At 44.9% G+C, this 18971-nt stretch overlaps 1 protein-coding gene across 1 annotated transcript; it reads left to right on the forward strand.

Annotated features, from left to right (window-relative positions):
- The first annotated feature begins 179 nt into the window (after positions 1 to 179).
- PEX11A (peroxisomal biogenesis factor 11 alpha) lies at positions 180 to 12343 on the forward strand. The gene is made up of 3 exons (XM_087703636.1): positions 180 to 307; positions 6267 to 6382; positions 11155 to 12343. The coding sequence occupies exons 1-3, from the start codon at positions 249 to 251 to the stop codon at positions 11712 to 11714; spliced, it is 735 nt and encodes a 244-aa protein (XP_087559762.1). The 5' UTR covers positions 180 to 248; the 3' UTR covers positions 11715 to 12343.
- Positions 12344 to 18971: the final 6628 nt, after the last annotated feature.

Genomic DNA, 18971 nt, shown 5'->3' on the forward strand with positions numbered 1-18971 from the left:
CTTCCAAGTTCCTCTTCTTGGCTTCCGCCTGCCTCCGCGCACACCTGTCCACCCGCCACCAGCGCACACCTGTCTCCGGAAGTTGACGCGTTGCTATGGCAACCTCCCCCCCCCGGCGGAAGGGGAAGGAAGGGAAAGGCCATGGAACGCCGGGGGCGTGGCCACGGTTCAGCCCCGTCCCGCCCGCCCGGAGAAACAGCTGATTCCTGTCCAGAGTTCGGAGCGGTCCGGCGGGGTTTGCAGGTGGCATGATGGAGGCTTTTGTGCATTTCACCAACCAGACGCAGGGTCGGGAGCGACTCTTTCGGTGAGGGGGGAGCAGCGCAAGAGGGGGGGGGAAGAGAATAAGGGGGTGGCGGGACCCTCCTTCCTTTGCAAGGAACTTGCAGACCCCTCGCCCCCATCCCCCTTGGGCTGGAGAATTCTGGGAGTTGAAGTCCACAAGTCTTGAAGTTGCCAAGTTTGGAGACCTCTGGGCTAGGGCACCCGTCTGGTTGGATTCTGGTGAATTTAAGATTAGATCAGATTAACAGAGTTGGAAGGGACCTCATAGGTCATCTAGTCCAGTGTTTCTCAACCTTGGCAACTTGAAGATGTCCAGACTTCAACTCCCAGAATTCCCCAGCCAGCATTTGCTGGCTGGGGAATTCTGGGAGTTGAAGTCCAGACATCTTCAAGTTGCTAAGGTTGAGAAACACTGATCTAGTCCAACCCCTCCCTCACTTCCCCCCCCCCACCTCAAGCAGGAGACCCTAAACCAGAGGTCTTCAAACTTGAAGACTTTAAGACTTTAAAGTTGCCAAGTTTGGAGACCCCTGCCCTAAATCATCCCCAACAAATGGCAGTCCAATCTCTTCTTGAAAGTCTCAAGTGATGAAGCTCCCACAACTTCTGAAGGCAACTTCTGTTCCATGGGTTGATTGCTCTCACTGTCAGAAAGTTCCTCCTTATTTGCAGGTTGAATCTCTCCTTGGTCAGTTTCCATCCGTTATTCCTTGTCTGACCTTCAGGTGCTTTCAAAAATAGCTTGACCCCCAACTCCTCTCTGTGGCAGCCCCTCAAATATTGGAAGACTGCTATCCTGTCTCCCCTGGTCCTTCTCTTCACTGGACTAGCCATGCCCAGTTCCTGCAACCATTCTTCATATGTTTTAGTCTCCAGTCCCCTAAACATCCTGGTTGCCACAACCATCCCCACTTCAACTCCTTTTTTTATACAGAACATAGAATCATTGGGTTGGAAGGGATCTTGGAGGTCTTCTAGTCCAGTCCCCCGGCTCGAGTAGGAGACCCTATCCCATGCCAGATAAGTGGCTGTCCAGTCTCTTTTTGAAAGCTTCCAGTGATGGATGTCTATGGAGATTCTCAGTCGTTCAAGTCATGGTTGTCCTTTGAAGGCTTTTTGCTTCTCATCCAAGAAGCTTCTTCAGCTCTGACCAGATAGTGTGGAAAGGAATCCAGTCACAGCTGAAGAAGCTTCTTGGAAGCAAAACATTTTCAAAGAAAAACTAGAAAGTCCAGTTGCCTCTTGAAAAAAAAAAAAAGCATCTTTGGGACTCCAGTGATGGAGCATCTACAACTTCCGGAGACAAATCATTCTGCTGATAAATTGTTCTCACTGTCAGGAAATGTCTCCATTGTTCTAGGTTCGATCTGTCTTGAATGATCTTACACCTAAGTACTTCTTGTCCTGCCCTCAGGTGCTTTGGAGAGTAGGTTGACCTTATGAGAACCTTCACTGGAAAAGTTTTTAGAAGTCCTGAGAGATATTTAGCGTAGAGCAGCCCGCATAGAGCTGTGTAGCAATCTCAAATTTCAGCAGTGGACCTCAGGAAATGTTTTAGGACCTTTTATGTTAACGTCATGAGATGCTTTAGTGATAATTTTTACTGTAAAATGTTTTAGAAAATTTGGCAAGTTTCAAGTCCACAGGACTCATGGGTTCTGGAACAACCAACCAATCAGGTGTAAGGCAAGATATTCCAGCACCCCCTTGGACTTCATCAGACTCTATGAATCAGGATGTGTGAATGTAGGCTACAGGTATCTTTGCACAACCTTGTCATCTGCTTCCCTGTTCCCTGGTGTTGTGCAAGACTCTGGTTCATGCCTACTGAGTTTGCGCAACATGTTAAGGCTCACATGCACAGGGCCGGATTTTCCTATAGGCTAACTAGGCTTCAGCCTAGGGCCTCAAGATCAAGAGGGGCCTACATTCAAATTGTTAGCAAAATTAAAATTACACTATTCTAAAAACAGTGAACACTAAAACACTGAACCGAAAATAAGGAGAAATTCTATGCATATGACTAATAAACAAACATAAAAATGTATTGGTTAAGATCGTTCCAGTACCGCGGCAGTTGGGGACCCCGCCCACGTTCCCAGCACCGGCGGTCGGGCAAGAGGCACGGCCGCTCCCAGTAGCTGCCCCGTCGACGCCGAGCCCACCAGCGGCCAGGCAGGTGAGGGCGAGGGGGCCGAGCCAGGCAGCTGAGCGCAGCAGGGGAGGCAGCTGGCCTCGCTGCCTTTGCCGCAGAGCAGAGCCGCCCTCCGTCGGGAGGCCAGCTATATATATATTGATATATATTGATATATATCACAGTAATGATGTATTTTATTGTCTCTCATGTAATTTACAAAGTTAAACATGGGATGTGAAAGGGCCTCATAAGTGGAATAGCCTAGGGCCTCTTTTCATCTAAATCCGGCCCTGCCCCTGGTCGAAAGAATTTCAACTGGCAGGGTCCAGGAAGAGGACCTTCTCTGCTATGGCTCCCACCCTCACCCCATGAGGTGAGAAGGCCTCTGATGTCCTGGTCTTTCATTGGTCTTTGAGGACTTGGCTTTGCCAATCAGCACGGAGCTCATTGAGCAGGATGCAACCCTGGGGCCAATTGACACCTTGATAGCCTTCTCCTCACCTTTTAACTTTTCACATATTTTATACAAATTTAATTTACAAACTTAAAAATGGGAGGTGAAAGGGCCTCATAAGTGGAACAGCCTAGGGCCTCTTTTCATCTAAACCCGGCCCTGCACATGCATCATGGTTGGCCATTGTGTGATGACAGTCACAAACCTGATAACTTGAAGGAATTGTAGGAATACTTGCGTTGAGGCTTGCTTCAACAGAGGCATTAGTAGGTCTGGTTTCCTTAATTTATATTTGACATATTTCTTCATCGCTCTTCACTCCTGAGTGTATTTGCAAACATGGCTCCACTCCCATTATGGAAATTACACAATGTAAAAATAATGCTCAATGGAGAAGAGCCTAATGCTGGGAAGGATTGAAGGCAAAAGAAGAAGGGGACGACAGAGAATGAGGCAGCTGGATGGAGTCACTGAAGCAGTAGGCGTCAGCTTAAATGGACTCCAAAGGATGGCAGAGGACAGGAAGGCCTGGAGGAACGTTGTCCATGGGGTTGCGATGGGTCGGACATGACTTCGTAACTAACAAAACAAAAAAAAATGCTTGTCAGCAATGAAAGAGAGTAGAGAATTGCTGAGATTTAACAGGTGTCGGGGGGGTCAAAGTTACCTTCTCTTGTGGATTGTAAAGGTGAAGAAGTCCCTTTTAGCTATAGGGGACGGTGCTCATCTCCAAGGACATTGAGCCCGCGCTGTCTGAAGACATTTCTGTGGTCATGTGACCAGCATGATGTCCTGGAGCACTGTTAACCTTGTGGATTGTACACAACTAGACAGGTAAAAATTCCCAAACCTGGTATATTTAGCTGGTGCCCTCCAGATGTGTTGGGACCACAATTCTCTGGATTCCCAGCCAAGGAAGCTTTTCGACAGGGTGGTAGAAGACTGAAGGAGATCCCATTTGATGGAAATCAGATCATGAAGAGGAAACGATCCCAGCACCATCCCACAAAATATCAATAGAATGGAACAGAAAACCCAGTAGGAGAAACAGAACTTGCCTGATGATTCCATAGGGGAAGACTTTTGAGTAAAGGAAAGAATGTGAGCATGATGATCTTACTGCCTTGTATAGGTGTGAGAACCTGGGGCGCGGTGGCTCAGTGGCTAAGACGCTGAGCTTGTCGATCAGAAAAGGTCAGCAGTTCGGCGGTTCAAATCCCTAGCGCCACGTAACAGAGTGAGCTCCCGTTACTTGTCCCAGCTTCTGCCAACCTAGCAGTTCAAAAGCATGTAAAAATGCAAGTAGAAAAATAGGAACCACCTTTGGTGGGAAGGTAACAGTGTTCCGTGCGCCTTCGGCATTTAGTCATGCTGGCCGCATGACCACAGAGACATCTTCGCACAGCGCTGGCTCTTTGGCTTTGAAACGGAGATAAGCACCACCCCCTAGAGTCGGGAATGACTAGCCCATATGTGCGAGGGGAACCTTTAGCTTTACTTTTAAGCATAATGCCACGGCTTGGCGGGGTTTTTTGTGGCATCGAAACCACCTATTTCTTTATTTTTAATTTAAAAATATGTTTTGAGAGCATCGTTTAAAAAAAACAGAGATGAACACCAGGAACAACTAGCACATATGTGCGAGGGGAACCTTTACCTTATAGGTGTGAGAATCACGAACAGCACATATACCTCTACGTAGTAATTTTCCCCCATCTCTTCCCCTCAAAGTTGTTGAGCGGGGTGGGGGATAACCATGCCAAAGAGTTGCCAATGCATGCATTGTCTCAACCTTAGCTGCTTTGTGTTTTTATTTCCTGGTGTTATGTAACCTGATCTTTCAGCATCGCATGCTACTTTTCAAAGGATTGCCATTTGTTGGGCAGCTTCACCACCCACCTCCCCTTCATCCCCTCAAGGCAGTGCGTGGGGGTAGCAATCACTCCTCCAGTTTTATTTTCGCAACAGTGCAAACATCTGTGCAATAAATTGTACTGGATGTTAGCTCTAGGCTCAACGGGTCAGTTTTAAATGGAACTGAACCCCAATCTGAAAAGTCCTATTCCAAGCCGGTTATCCCAAGCTGCAGCTTGATGTTTAACACAGGAAAAGGTGGTGTGAAACTCTCTTGGTTCAGCTCCATAGATGTTCAGGTAGGAAGGAAAAAGGAGGAAATATAGCATTGCAACCTATCATTGATGATAGGTCTCTCTATAGATGCAAGGAATTGGCTATGGGCTGATTCATCCCATTCCATTATGATGCCTTTGGGGCTAACACTTGCCTCACCATTATTCTCCTGATAAGCCAGCACTGGGCAAACCTTTTCAGCACTGAATGCCCAAACCCGAACATGCATGCATGTGTGTGCATTTGCACGTGTTGGAGCACCGGAAACCTGATGACCAGCTGGTCGGGGTGTGCATACCTGTTTTGGCCATTTTCCAGGCCATTTTCTAGCCGTTTTGGGGCCATTTTAAGGTCAATTTGGGGTTGCAATTTAAGGCTGTTTTTCAGCATGACCCGTCAAAACCACGGATGACAAAAGCGCGCTCGACGAAAGTGCGTACCTGATGTCATCAGCAGCGCGACGAAAAAAAATTAAAAATAAATTAAATAAAAATAAAAATAAAGCAAGCCGATTCACATAAAGGTAAGGGTTAGGTTTAGGGTTAGGGTTAGGTTTAGGTTTAGGGTTACATTAAGTGTTAGGGTTAGGTTTAGGGTTAGATTAAGGGTTAGGTTTAGGGTTAGGTTTAGGGTTAGGTTAAGGGTTAGGGTTAGGGTTAGGTTTGGGGGGGGTTAGGGTAAGGTTTTCACTTTAATTTTAAATTTTCCGCTCACAGCGCCATGTTTTCGTCGCGCTGTGATGACGTCACATACGCGCTTTCGTCGACTGCGATTTTGTCGTCCGCGGTTTTGTGGTGGAACCGTTTTTCAGGCCATTTTTGGGGCAAAACGACCTGAAAAAGCCCCCAAAACAGCTGGCGATGGCACGTGTTTCCACAGAGTGGGCTGTGCGTGCCACCTCTGGCACCTGTAGGTTTGCCATCACAGCTGAAGACATTTGGAAGAAAGCAAATATTTTTCCTTTTTTTTTTTTTTTTTTTTACAAGCAAATGCTTTTGGAAATAGGATAATTAACTATAATAGATTCTCATGTGCCGCTCACAGCGTCTCCTCCGATTGAGCAACATTACTCTGTGCAAAACTATATATTAGAGCATTTGCCTTAGAGCAAAACTGTCCTGTGGCATCTTTTGCATGGGGAGGGACCTGCGCTCCTATGTTATATCCATATATCTCTTGGTTTCACTGTGGGAGGACGCTGCCTGTGCTTTGCCTGGGATGTGTGACCAGCGATGCGCCTCTCTTTCCTTCCCTTTCCAGAGCAACTCAGTACTCATGCATGCTGCTTAGCTATATTTTAGAGCGTAAGACTCACCGAGAGAAAGTGGTTATGAAGCTCAGACTTCTGGAATCAAGCATGAGCTCAGGACGCAAGAGTGAGTATGTCAGCTTTAGATACTGCCTATCGAAGAAAGAAAAAGAAATGGATTGCTGATCGTCTCAAAATAAGGGAGAGGTGGATGGGACAGAACAAAAAGAGAGGGAGAGAGAAAGAGAGAGAGGGAGGGAAGGAGAGAGAGAGAGGAAGGGAGGGAGAGGGGGGAGGGAGGGAGGGAGGGAGGGAGGGAGAGAGAGAGAGAGAGAGAGAGAGAGAGAGAGAGAGAGAGAGAGAGAGAGAGAGAAAGAGAGAAAGAGAGAGAAATATAACTAGTACCAGAATTGGATTACATATTAGGAATTTTGTAATGTTGCCCCAAGCAGGGATGTGGTGGCTCAGTGGCTAAGACGCTAAGCTTGTCAATCAGAAAGGTCAGCAGTTCAGTGGTTCGATTCCCTAGCGCCGCGTAACGGGATGAGTTCCCATGACTTAACCCAGCCTAGCAGTTCAAAAGCACGTAAAAATGCAAGTAGAAAAAATAGGAACCAGCAATAGCAATAGCAATAGTTAGGCTTATATACCGCTTCATAGGGCTTTCAGCCCTCTCTAAGCGGTTTACAGAGTCAGCATATTGCCCCCAACAACAATCTGGGTCCTCATTTTACCCACCTCGGAAGGATGGAAGGCTGAGTCAACGTTGAGCCTGGTGGGATTTGAACAGCCAAACTGCTGAACTGCAGTGCTGAATTTAACCACTGCGCCACCTCAAACCATCTTCGGTGGGAAGGTAACAGCGCTCCGTGCACCTTTGGCATGTAGTCATGCTGGCCACATGACCACGGACAGCGCTGGCTCTTTGGCTTTGAAACGGAGATGAGCACCGCCCCCTAGAGTCAGGAGATGAGCACCGCCCCCTAGAGTCAGGAACGGAGATGAGCACCGCCCCCTAGAGTCAGGAACGACTAGCACATATGTGTGAGGGGAACCTTTAGCTTTACCTTAAAGGATTGTAGCTCCTATGAGCCCTTTGATTGGAATTACCTAATACATCCAGATTTGTCCGCTGCAGGAATATTGGTAGCAAAGCCGCTTAAATAGATCTATGATCAGAGGCTTAAATTCTATATTTTTCTCCTCCTGCTTTCCTGAGTCAATAAACCTTGATGGCCTGGGGGGGGGGGGGGGTGATTGACATTATGGCTTTCTCCAAATAGGAACTGCTGATTCCTACCTGCTGATCTTCATTCCTTGGGCCTGAATGGGAAAGTCTGCTTTGCTTATTAGTCAAAATTCCACAATTAGCATGTCATTTCATGATTATTGCATTCCCATGACCTGGATTGTTTGTGTCCTAATCTATGTTTCATTCATTCGCATGCATGAGAAATGTACTATTGCTATTTATTTATTTATTTATTTTGGGCTGGGGAGGGAATAGCCTGTTTGACTGGCCTGATCCTTTCCCAAAGGGGTGTTTGCGTTTTTAAGCACAGTAATCTTTTCATTTCCATTTAAAATCATCCACATTCATGGCATTTAGCCAGAAGCTAGGGAGCTAGTATATGTATGTTGGGTTTTGCCATGATAAATGTCCTTGCTTGGGGGCTTGGTATATGCCCCTCAGCCTTTCTTTTAATGGTGGGGCTTAATTGCAGGAATGGTGAGGGATCCCATTACTGCAGCTTGGTCCAAAACATTCAAAGGGCTACCAAAAGAAAGGAAAGAGCCTTTTTTCCCCTTTAGATCAGATTTTTTTTTTCTTTCTGCGGCTGGTTTAACTGCTTTCTACTCCCAGCTCATTAAGCAATCTTCCTGTAAGTACTTCCCATACTCTAAAGGTACACTTAGAGGCCTAATTTATATGCCACAATCCTTATGGAACAGGAACAATGGACAATTTGTTCCTGGCAATGATAAAGCTATTCAGACCTACTTTCTGGGCCTCAAATGCTATAGAATTGCACATGCATGCTTTAAATTCCTTCTGCGTTTAATTTTTTATATTCTTTACATAGTTACTGAAAGTTTTCTTTATTTAGATTATTATACTAATGTCCTGCAGAAGATGGAGAGAGAGAGATGATAGATAGATAGATAGATAGATAGATAGATAGATAGATAGATAGATAGATAGATAGATAGATAGATAGATAGATAGATAGATAGATAGATGATAGATATTACATATGGATAGAGAGATAGATAGATAGATAGATAGATAGATAGATAGATAGATAGATAGATAGATAGATATTACATATGGATAGATGATAAATAGATAGGTAGGTAGGTAGGTAGGGAGGGAGGGAGGGAGGGAGGGAGGGAGGGAGAGAGAGAGAGAGAGAGAGAGAGAGAGATGATAGATAGATGATAGATAGATAGATAGATATTACATATTGATAGATAGATAGATAGATATGATAGATAGATAGATAGATGATAGATAGATAGATAGATAGATAGATAGATAGATAGATAGATAGATAGATAGATAGATAGATAGATAGATAGATAGATAGATAGATAGATAGATGATAGATATTACATATGGATAGAGAGATAGATAGATAGATAGATAGATAGATAGATAGATAGATAGATAGATAGATAGATAGATAGATAGATAGATAGATAGATAGATAGATATTACATATTGATAGATAGATAGATAGATAGATAGATAGATAGATAGATAGATAGATAGATAGATAGATAGATAGATAGATAGATAGTTTACAGATGGGTGGAGGGTGGGTGGGTGAGTGGATGGCCTAATTACAGAAGACCACCCTTGATGAAATCTAGGAGTAGCTATCAATGGAATGTTTTAGTAATAGCTTTCCAGGACTGAAACTCAATTTGACACAAAGTTCATTTATTTCCTCCACTTTTTTATGCGTTGATGTGTTAACATTTCTACGCTGCAGTGAGGCATTTTCATCCTTATCAGCTCTGTTCTAAAGGGCACTTAAGTATTGCACATTTAAATATGACCTGGGCTTACCAAAAGAAGACTCTGTGTGGGTTGTCTTTTATGGGTTGGCAAAGCTCCAGGTGGAAGAGCAGCATTCCAGTTTGAGAGATCAAGCAAAGGATTATAAGAACTCCCTATGGATTGGCAATTTGGAGACCTCAGATATTGGACCAGGACTCTCCGAGTCCCTGACCATTGGGGTGCTCTTCAGGTTGCTATCGATTAAAACTGTAGGATGTTCTCAAGGATCTACTCAAATACTTATGAGCTAGACAGGCAGAAATAAGGATGCACAAAAGGTTGTATTGTGGGAAATCAGCCATTCTGAGTGTTCCAGAAGTGGCACCAGAAACTCAAACCACACTCTGATTGGAACATTCTGGGGGAGGTCATTTTGGGTGTGTGCGGCTCACACACACACACACACACACACACACACACACACACACACACACACACACACCACAACCATCATTATTGGCTGAGCTACAGTCATGCCAGTGGTGGGTTTCAAAAATTTTTCGAACCTACTCTGTGGGTGTGGCCTCCTTTGTGGGAGTGGCTTGCTGGCCATGTGTTTTCTTTCTCTCTCTCTCTCTCTCTCTCTTTCCTTCCTTTTGTCTCTCTGTCCCTTTTTTCCTTTTTTTTCTTTCATCTCTCTCACTTTTTCTTTCTTTTTTCTTTTTTTCTTTATTCATTTCTTTCTTCCTTTCTTTCTCTTTCTCTCTGTGTGTGTCTGTGTGTGTCAGTGGTGGGTTTCAAAAAATTTTGGAACCTCTTCTGTAGGTGTGGCCTCCTTTGTGGGAGTGGCTTGCTGGCCATGTGTTTTCTTTCTCTCTCTCTCTCTCTCTCTCTCTCTCTCTCTCTCTCTCTCTCTCTCTCTTCTTCCTTTTGTCTCTCTGTCCCTTTTTCCTTTTTTTTCTTTCATCTCTCTCACTTTTTCTTTCTTTTTTCTTTTTTCTTTTTTCTTTTTTTCTTTCTTTCTTTCTTTCTTTCTCTTTCTCTCTGTGTGTGTCTGTGTGTGTGTGTGTGTGTCAGTGGTGGGTTTCAAAAATTTTTGGAACCTCTTCTGTAGGTGTGGCCTCCTTTGTGGGAGTGGCTTGCTGGCCATGTGTTTTCTTTCTCTCTCTCTCTCTCTCTCTCTTTCCTTCCTTTTGTCTCTCTGTCCCTTTTTTCCTTTTTTTTCTTTCATCTCTCTCACTTTTTCTTTCTTTTTTCTTTTTTTCTTTATTTATTTATTTCTTCCTTTCTTTCTCTTTCTCTCTGTGTGTGTCTGTGTGTGTGTGTGTCAGTGGTGGGTTTCCAAAAAATTTGGAACCTCTTCTGTAGGTGTGGCCTCCTTTGTGGGAGTGGCTTGCTGGCCATGTGTTCTCTCTCTCTCTCTCTCTCTCTCTCTCTCTCTCTCTCTCTCTCTCTTTCCTTCCTTTTGTCTCTCTGTCCCTTTTTTCCTTTTTTTTCTTTCATCTCTCTCACTTTTTCTTTCTTTTTTTCTTTCTTTCTTTCTTTCTTTCTTTCTTCCTTTCTTTCTCTTTCTCTCTCTGTGTGTCTCTGTGTGTGTGTGCGTCAGTGGTGGGTTTCAAAAAATGTTGGAACCTCTTCTGTAGGTGTGGCCTGCTTTCTGGTGGAACCTCTTCTAACCGGTTCGGTAGATTTGACGAACCGGTTCTACCGAACTGGTGCGAACTGGTAGGAACCCACCTCTGAGTCATGCCTAGACGAGGTACCCCAAAAAAGAGATATTGAATTATGGTCCAAAGCGGATGGAGTCCATGGCTGCAAGGAATGAATGAGAGGCACCATAAGGTTCCAGGTCTTTCCCCTCCCCTAGCATGTTTCAGCTCTGGTTTCTCTTGCAGTGTTTCGACTTGGCAATATTGTGCATGCCATGGTGGCCACCCATCAAGCTTCCCAGTTGCCCTACGCCGTTCCTCGCTTCTGCCTGACGGCCTCCAATGTGAACCGGGTGATGTACTTCGCCTGTGACACCGTCTTGTGGGTGAAGAGCATTGGGCTCCTCTCGGAGCTCAACCAGAAGAAGTGGCGCAACTGGGCGACCAAGTGCTACTACTATTCCCTGGTGATAAACCTGATCAAGGATTTTTATGAGCTCTGCTGGCGCATGAAGCAGACAGCGTGCAGCCAGAAGCCTGAAAAGGCCATGACTCTTGGCAAGAAGAAGTTCCAATTCCTTACCAACGGGGAGCTACAGACTTTCCTCCTGCTTGTGTTCTTCACATTAAAGGACTATCCACCCCTCTTGCTGGATACGGTGAAGAACCTTTGTGACATCTTTAGCCCATTGGACCGTCTGGGCATCTACAAGACCAACCCTGGAGTTATAGGGTTGTGTGGTCTTATCTCCTCCCTGGTGGGAATCCTTACTGTGATGAGGCCGCACTTACGGTTGAAACACTGAGGTTCTATCTGAGCTTCCCTTTGGCACGGCGGCATTTCACCCTTGGTGCATATTGGCTTCCCCTCTTTGATGATGGAGCTTGGTCCTCCCTACCCCAAGTAGCAAGGAACGCGGTGGCTCAGTGGCTAAGACGCTGAACGTGTCGATCAGAAAGATCGGCAGTTCGGCGGTTCAAATCCCTAGCGCCACGTAACGGAGTGAGCTCCCGTTACTTGTCCCAGCTTCTGCCAATCTAGCAGTTCGAAAGCACGTAAAAAATGCAAGTAGGAAAATAGGAACCACCTTTGATGGGAAGGGAACAGCGTTCTGTGCGCCTTCGGGGTTTAGCCATGCCGGCCACATGACCACAGAGACATCTTTGGATAGCGCTGGCTCTTCAGCTTTGAAGCGGAGATTAGCACCGCCCCCTAGAGTCGGGAACGACTAGCACATATGTGCGAGGGGAACCTTTGTCTTTACCCCTAGTTGAATTCTTTCTTCTTTCCTTGTGCCGTCACATTGGGCAGCCCAAATGACCTGGGTTAAGTTTGGAGAGGGATAATGGGCCCTCAATTGGAGATTTTTTGGTTCCACCACAAAACCGCGGTAGACTAAAGCGCGCTCGACGAAAGCGCGTACGTGACGTCATCACAGCGCGACGAAAACAGCACGCTGTGAGCGGTAAAGTTAAAATTAACGTGTAAATCTAAACCTAACCCCCCCAAACCTAACCCTAAACCTAACCCTTAACCTAACCCTAAACTTAACCCTAAACCTAACCCTTAACCTAACGCTAAACCTAACGCTAACCCTTAACCTAACTCTAACGCTTAATGTAACCCTTAACCTAACCCTAAACCTAACCCTTACCTTTACGTGAATCGGCTTGCTTTAAAAGCACTTTTTAAAGCGCCCTTTTTTCTCCGCGGTCGGATTTGTCGCACTGCTGATGACGTCAGGTACGCGCTTTAATCGGGCGCGCTTTAGTGGACCGCGGTTTTGTCGTGCCACGGATTTTTCTCCTGCTATGCAACAGAACCAGCAAAACTGTCACTACTCAAGATGGGATGGTATCAAGCTTTGGTGAAGAGCCAGTCAGTCTTTTATCCTGGGATAGAAAACAGCAGATTCGAAGTGAATTTGAAATAGAATTGCCTTTTCATTTATGTAATTCCTTCCCTCCCCCCCCTCCCAGCATTGGTTGATAAGAGTTTATTGCTGTTATCTGGGATTAATTCTGGACCTTAACAAACCCTCTTTAACCAGAAACATTAGACTATGTGTTCACAGGCAGCCAAATTGCTGTCTCTAGCTAACTTTTACCTACCGTATTTTTCAGAGTATAAGACGCCCCCCCCCCAAAAAAGAGCATGGAAATGTTGGTGAGTCTTATACACCGAATGCAGCCATTTTTGGCCTCCTGAAGCCCCACCCCAGCAACCCATTTTTGCAAAAACTAGCGTTTTTGCCTTCTTCCAGCCCCCAGAACCACTCTGCAGGCTTCAGCAGGGCTGGGGGAAGGCAAAAATGCCCTCGTTTTTGCAACAAAAATGCCCGTTTTCCACCCATTTTTTTAGAAAAATGAGACATTCTTGCCTTCCCAGCGCTGCTGAAGCCTGCAGAGTGTTCCTGCTGGCCAGGGAGGACAAAACCCTTTTTATCTTACTTACTTCTTCGAAATCTTGCTGCGTCTTATATACCGGTGTGTCTTATAGTCTGAAAAATATGGTATTCTTGTTTCTGGTCAGACTGTGAAATTGTTTTTTTTTAAATAATTTTAGTTTTTATGCCAGGCTCATTCTTTTGCCTCTGCAATCAAGGTGAGCACCTGTACATCAAAAACACATTTGATCCCCTCCGAAAAAAATGGGTATACTGTATGGAGCATTGTTTTCAGGTGCTAAATGTGCAGTGGAGGTGAGGGAGAAGTGTTTGTGTGTGTGTGTGTGTTTGTACTTAAACTATGCATTACTAGAAATGAAACTGTTCACCTCAGTTGGCAGTCGGGACTAAGAAACAGTATTGTGCCTTTTTCTTCAGCTTTCTGATTCTCTCTGAAATAAGTGCAATTGTATTTGGCTGAGAAAAAATGTAAATAAAAGAATATCTAAACCTTTCACATTGCAAACGAGTCCACAATTTGTTTATAATGCACAACCGATAACTCAGTATTGTCCAGGTATTTATTTATACAGGGAAAATGTCCAGACCAAACATAATTTCTAATGTTGGATATTCTCTCTTACCAGAGAGAGCCCCCTTGTACAGTAAAGCCTGCAAAAGCAACTTCCTGAGTCTGATTTCAGCAACAATTAGTTAAAAATGTTTTCCCTGTGCCCCCAGAAGTGTAATTTCTAATGTTGGATTCCCCCCCCCCTTCCCCTTGTGGAGTACTGTGAAGCTGTTACCACAGCAATTCCACTGTGCTGTACAGTAGAAGCCATTTTAAGGCACAACAGGCTGTATCTTAACAAAACACACAAATTGAGAGGTGTTAGGGATGTCTTACCCCCACAGTATTTGTTTCCAGAGAGTAAGTCATCTGTGTACCATGTTTGGTTGAAATTGCTCGAGGCGCTCCAGAGTTATGCTGGAATACACACGGACGCAAACACAGCCGTTTTTTATATATATAGAAGAAGATAGTAAGATGTATACAGGTAGTCCTTGACTTACAACAGTTCACTTAGTGACCGTTCAAAGTTCCCCAGTATGGAAAAAGGGACATGACTGTCTTTTCAGAGTTACGACCTTTGCAGCTTCCCCATGGTCACGTGATCAAAATTCAGACCCTTGGCAACTGACTTATATTTATGACGGTCGCAGTGTCCCAGGGTCATGTGGTCCCCTTTTGCGAACTTCTGACAAGCAAAGTCAACAGGATAGTCAGATTCACTTAACAACCAGGTTAGTAACATCAACTGCAGTGATCCACTTAACAACCGTTACCAAACTGTAATTAGTAAAAAAAAAAAAAGGTAAAAACTAAACTGTAAAAAGCCACCTACATTATAGTATAGCCTTTATTGTCATTGTACAAAATAAATACAACGAAATTGGTTAGCCCCACGGTGGGATGGGCAGCAAGTAAATTTAATAAATAAGGTAATAGAATAAATAGAAGGCTGCACACACCCACAAAGAAAAAAAACAAAACTAAAATTGATTGGATGAGATGGGATGGGAAGGGATGGGAAGTGAGGGAGGGAGGGAAAGAATGAAGGGAAGGGAAGGAAAGGAAGGAAACAGAAGAAGGAAAGGAAGGGAAGAATGAAAGAAAGGGAAGGAAACAGAAGAAGGAAAGGAAGGGAAGAAGGAAAGGAAGGGAAGGAAACAGAAGAAGGAAAGGAAGGGAAGAAGGAAAGGAAGGGAAGGAAACAGAAGAAGGAAAGGAAGGGAAAAAGAAAAGGAAGGAAAGGAAAGGAAACAGAAGAAGGAAAGGAAGGGGAAAAGGAAAGGAAGGGAAGGAAACAGAAGAAGGAAAGGAAGGGAAGAAGGAAAAGAAGGGAAGGAAACAGAAGAAGGAAAGGAAGGGAAAAAGGAAAGGAAGGAAACAGAAGAAGGAAAGGAAGGGAAAAAGAAAAGGAAGGAAAGGAAACAAAAGAAGGAAAGGAAGGGGAAAAGGAAAGGAAGGGAAGGAAACAAGAAGGAAAGGAAGGGAAGAAGTAAAGGAAGGGAAGGAAACACAAGAAGGAAAGGAAGGGAAAAAGGAAGGGAAGGAAACAGAAGAAGGAAAGGAAGGGAAAAAGGAAAGGAAGGAAAGGAAACAGAAGGAAAGGAAGAGAAAAAGGAAAGGAAGAAAACAGAAGAAGGAAAGGAAGGGAAAAAGGAAAGGAAGGGAAGGAAATGAAGGAATGGAAAGGGAAAGAAAGGAAAGGAAAGGAAAGGAAAGGAAAGGAAAGGAAAGGAGGAGAATATTTTCTTATAGGAAAGTTTGATTGGTAACAGAACTAAACTCCGGCACCATTTTGATATGGGAGTCATTGGCTTTTCCTAATGCTCTTCCTGGAGAAACCGTGTGTCATTCCACTGCATTTCACGGGCCCTGAAGTTGCATTATGGAAGTGCGTGAGAAACTAAATGAGAGTCACACAAGAGAGTAAACAAGAAGAACTGGAGGTGGAATTTAAATGAAGTTTCTAGTTTCTCTACCAACACCTCCATGTCCTAAGAGGCTGGCTAAATTTCTCTGCATATGCTGTGTCTTTATTAGTTGTGGCCAAATATTTCATTTTGGAATGGCAGCTACCCTTTGCGCTTCGGTGACTCTTTGCCAGGCTGAAGGGAAGAATTTCAAGCTTACATAACCTCTTTTGCTTTTTTGCCTACATCATGGAGTAACAGATTAGGGTGAAAAGCATTAAACATGCAAAGGGGGAAGGGGCAGGGCAACAAAAATAAATGTCATTTATTTTAGCATGAAAGTGAAACGTGTTGAACACTGGGGAATTCACTGAAGGATTTTTCATAGTTATAAAGGAGTAGCTGGCATTTCCCTTGGTGCTTGGCAGGCTACTTCTTGTAGCTGACTCTCAAAACGTATTTTTAAATTAAAAATAAAGAAAGAAATAGGTGGTTTCGATGCCACAAAAAACCCCACCAAGCCCTGGCATTATGCTTAAAAGTAAAGATAAAGGTTCCCCTTGCACATATGTGCTAGTCGTTCCCGACTCTAGGGGGCGGTGCTTATCTCCGTTTCAAAGCCGAAGAGCCAGCGCTGTCCGAAGACATCTCTATGGTCATGTGGCCGGCCTGACTAAATGCCGAAGGCGGACAGAACGCTGTTACCTTCCCACCAAATGTGGTTCTATTTTTTCTACTTGCATTATTCATGTGCTTTCGAACTGCTGGGTTGGCAGAAGTTGGGCAAGTAACGGGAGCTCACTCCGTTATGCGGCACTAGGGATTTGAACCGCCAAACTGCCGACCTTTCTGATCGACAAGCTCAGCGTCTTAGCCACCGAGCCACCTACTGACATTATGCTTATGGGTTCACAAAGGTCTTCCTTATATGATGTACAACATCCAGAAAGATTGCCATGGATGGTGGATGGATGCTTTTGGATAGACCTTGACTTAGCAGAAGTTTTATGAGGGTCCCCATCACATACTTTGATCTATAGCCCCAGGACTTTGCCAAAGGAAGAGTGTCAGCATTCCAAATATCATGCAGAATTAAATCAGAGTCCAAGGCAGAGCTATCCTTAAAGTTCCAATTTAATAAGACAGACATATTGGCAACAAACTGTGGAATCCCAAATCTAAAAGCTCCCTGGGATTCCACCCAGTTGAAAGTTCATGATCTTATCCCCACACCCATAAATCCATCACATGGTCCAATCTTCTTCGGCCACGCTGGCATCTCCACTCAGCTGGTTCCGGTCAGGTGCGGAGGTGCGGAGACAAAAGATGACCTTGGGCTTCTAGAAAGGAATGACAACAACGCATTCCACAATCCTACTCCTTTCTATTCCCCCCTCCCAATTACTACACTAATGAAACAGCATAGGAAAATAATAGAGAGTGTGGCAGGCCAAAGATCCTAAAAGGGATATAATTGCAGGCCTGACATGTGCTCTGGAAAGAAGTAAAGCTGGAGTGTCCTCTCCAGAGCACGAGGCTTGGGTAGATTAATACAGAGGATGAACTGTTACCAAGCAGCAGATCCTCCCCTCTCCACGTCATTGAAATAATGCAATGGAACAGCAGAGCCGATACGATTGGTCCCATCTGCGTCACAGGAGTTACCAGAACTGTTGTACACAGTCACGAACTGCTTCCGTGACTCCGGCTCAGGATTTTGCCTTGAGGTTGACTCCTGAAGCCTTTTCCAGTAGTGGATAGAGCCACAAGGCAGTGGAGGTTTGTAATCAGAGTTTCCCTTCTCCTAGAAGATGTTTCTGCCGCTTTATCTGCCGTTGGGGCGTAGAGCCCTCTTCCGCCTTCAAAACCGTTGACCGTCTTCTCCTGTAAGCTGGAAAGGGGCCCTTATAAGGGTCTACCAGTTGGGCCAGCTGGACCAAGGTTTTTTATGAGCCGAAGTGGCGCAGTGGTTAAATGCAGCACTGCAGGCTACTTCAGCTGACTGCAGTTCTGCAGTTCTGCAGTTCAAATCTCACTGGCTCAGGGTTGACTCAGCCTTCCATCCTTCCGAGGTGGGTAAAATGAGGACCCGGATTGTTGTTGGGGGCGATATGCTGACTCTGTAAACCGCTTAGAGAGGGCTGAAAGCCCTATGAAGCGGTATATAAGTCTAATTGCTATTGCTATTGCTATTTTAAGGAGGACCCTTTGTCCTGGCTTGTGACAGGCAGAGCCTGGCTTCCCAAACGTTGGGCCCAGGATGGCGGGTTTGAAACCAAAATACAGGAAAAAATATAACCAAACTAGGAAACATCTTAATATTTCTGATGAAAAAAAAAAACAACAAGGTAAAAGTGGGGCTTATGGGTTGCTTGTCCTTTGAGGGCAGGAGAGGCTCAAAAGCCGGCCTGACAAAGAGAATATTTGCAGGTCAAGGTTGAACTGGTCCTTATTGTTTTCTGAGCTTGGTTGTTTTCTTGCAGATGTTTCATGAGCCAAACTAGGTTAAAGTGCAGTTGGGTAATGAAACTTGGACAAGAAAACAACTAAGCTCAGAGAGGACAAAGGACCCCACTTTGCCAAAAACAACTATACTACCCATGACAACAAGAAGACTGCTGCTGGCGTTGCACAAATTAACATGAAATGTAATGGTGTTGAGGATAAATACGGTGGGAAGGGATGGCTGATTTGCATTGGCTTTTAGTGCACAATATGGGGATCTTACTCTCAGCAGGCCCAGTATCTCTCTGCACACTCCCCTGACTAATGATTCCACATACAGCATTGGCCTAATCCATTTATATTCTTAGACTGGAAAGTTGCATGTGTCTTTAACAACTCAGAGGTGGTGTTATAGAATCCAATCTGGCTCAGTCGCCAGGACCAAAAGGTTGAATCTTTTAAAGACTAAGGGCCATGCTGGTGCAGTGGTCAGAGTGCAGTACTGCAGGCTACTTCTGCTGATTGCTGGCTGCCTGCAATTTGGCAGTTCGAATCTCACCAGGCTCAAGGTTGGCTCAGCCTTCCGTCCTTCCCAGGTGAGTCAAATGAGGAGCCAGATTGTTGGGGGCAAGAGGCTGGCTCTGTACACCGCTTAGAGAGGGCTGTAAACAGCGGTAGGCTGCTACAGGTTCGCCCAGTTTGTGAGAACCCGTAGCTAACATTATGGCCAGTTCAGAGAACCTAAAACCC

Source organism: Thamnophis sirtalis, unplaced genomic scaffold, assembly GCF_051295495.1.
Source record: "Thamnophis sirtalis isolate CommonGarterSnake01/CBP01778 unplaced genomic scaffold, rThaSir2_p1.2 scaffold_2, whole genome shotgun sequence".
Lineage (NCBI taxonomy): Eukaryota > Metazoa > Chordata > Lepidosauria > Squamata > Natricidae > Thamnophis > Thamnophis sirtalis.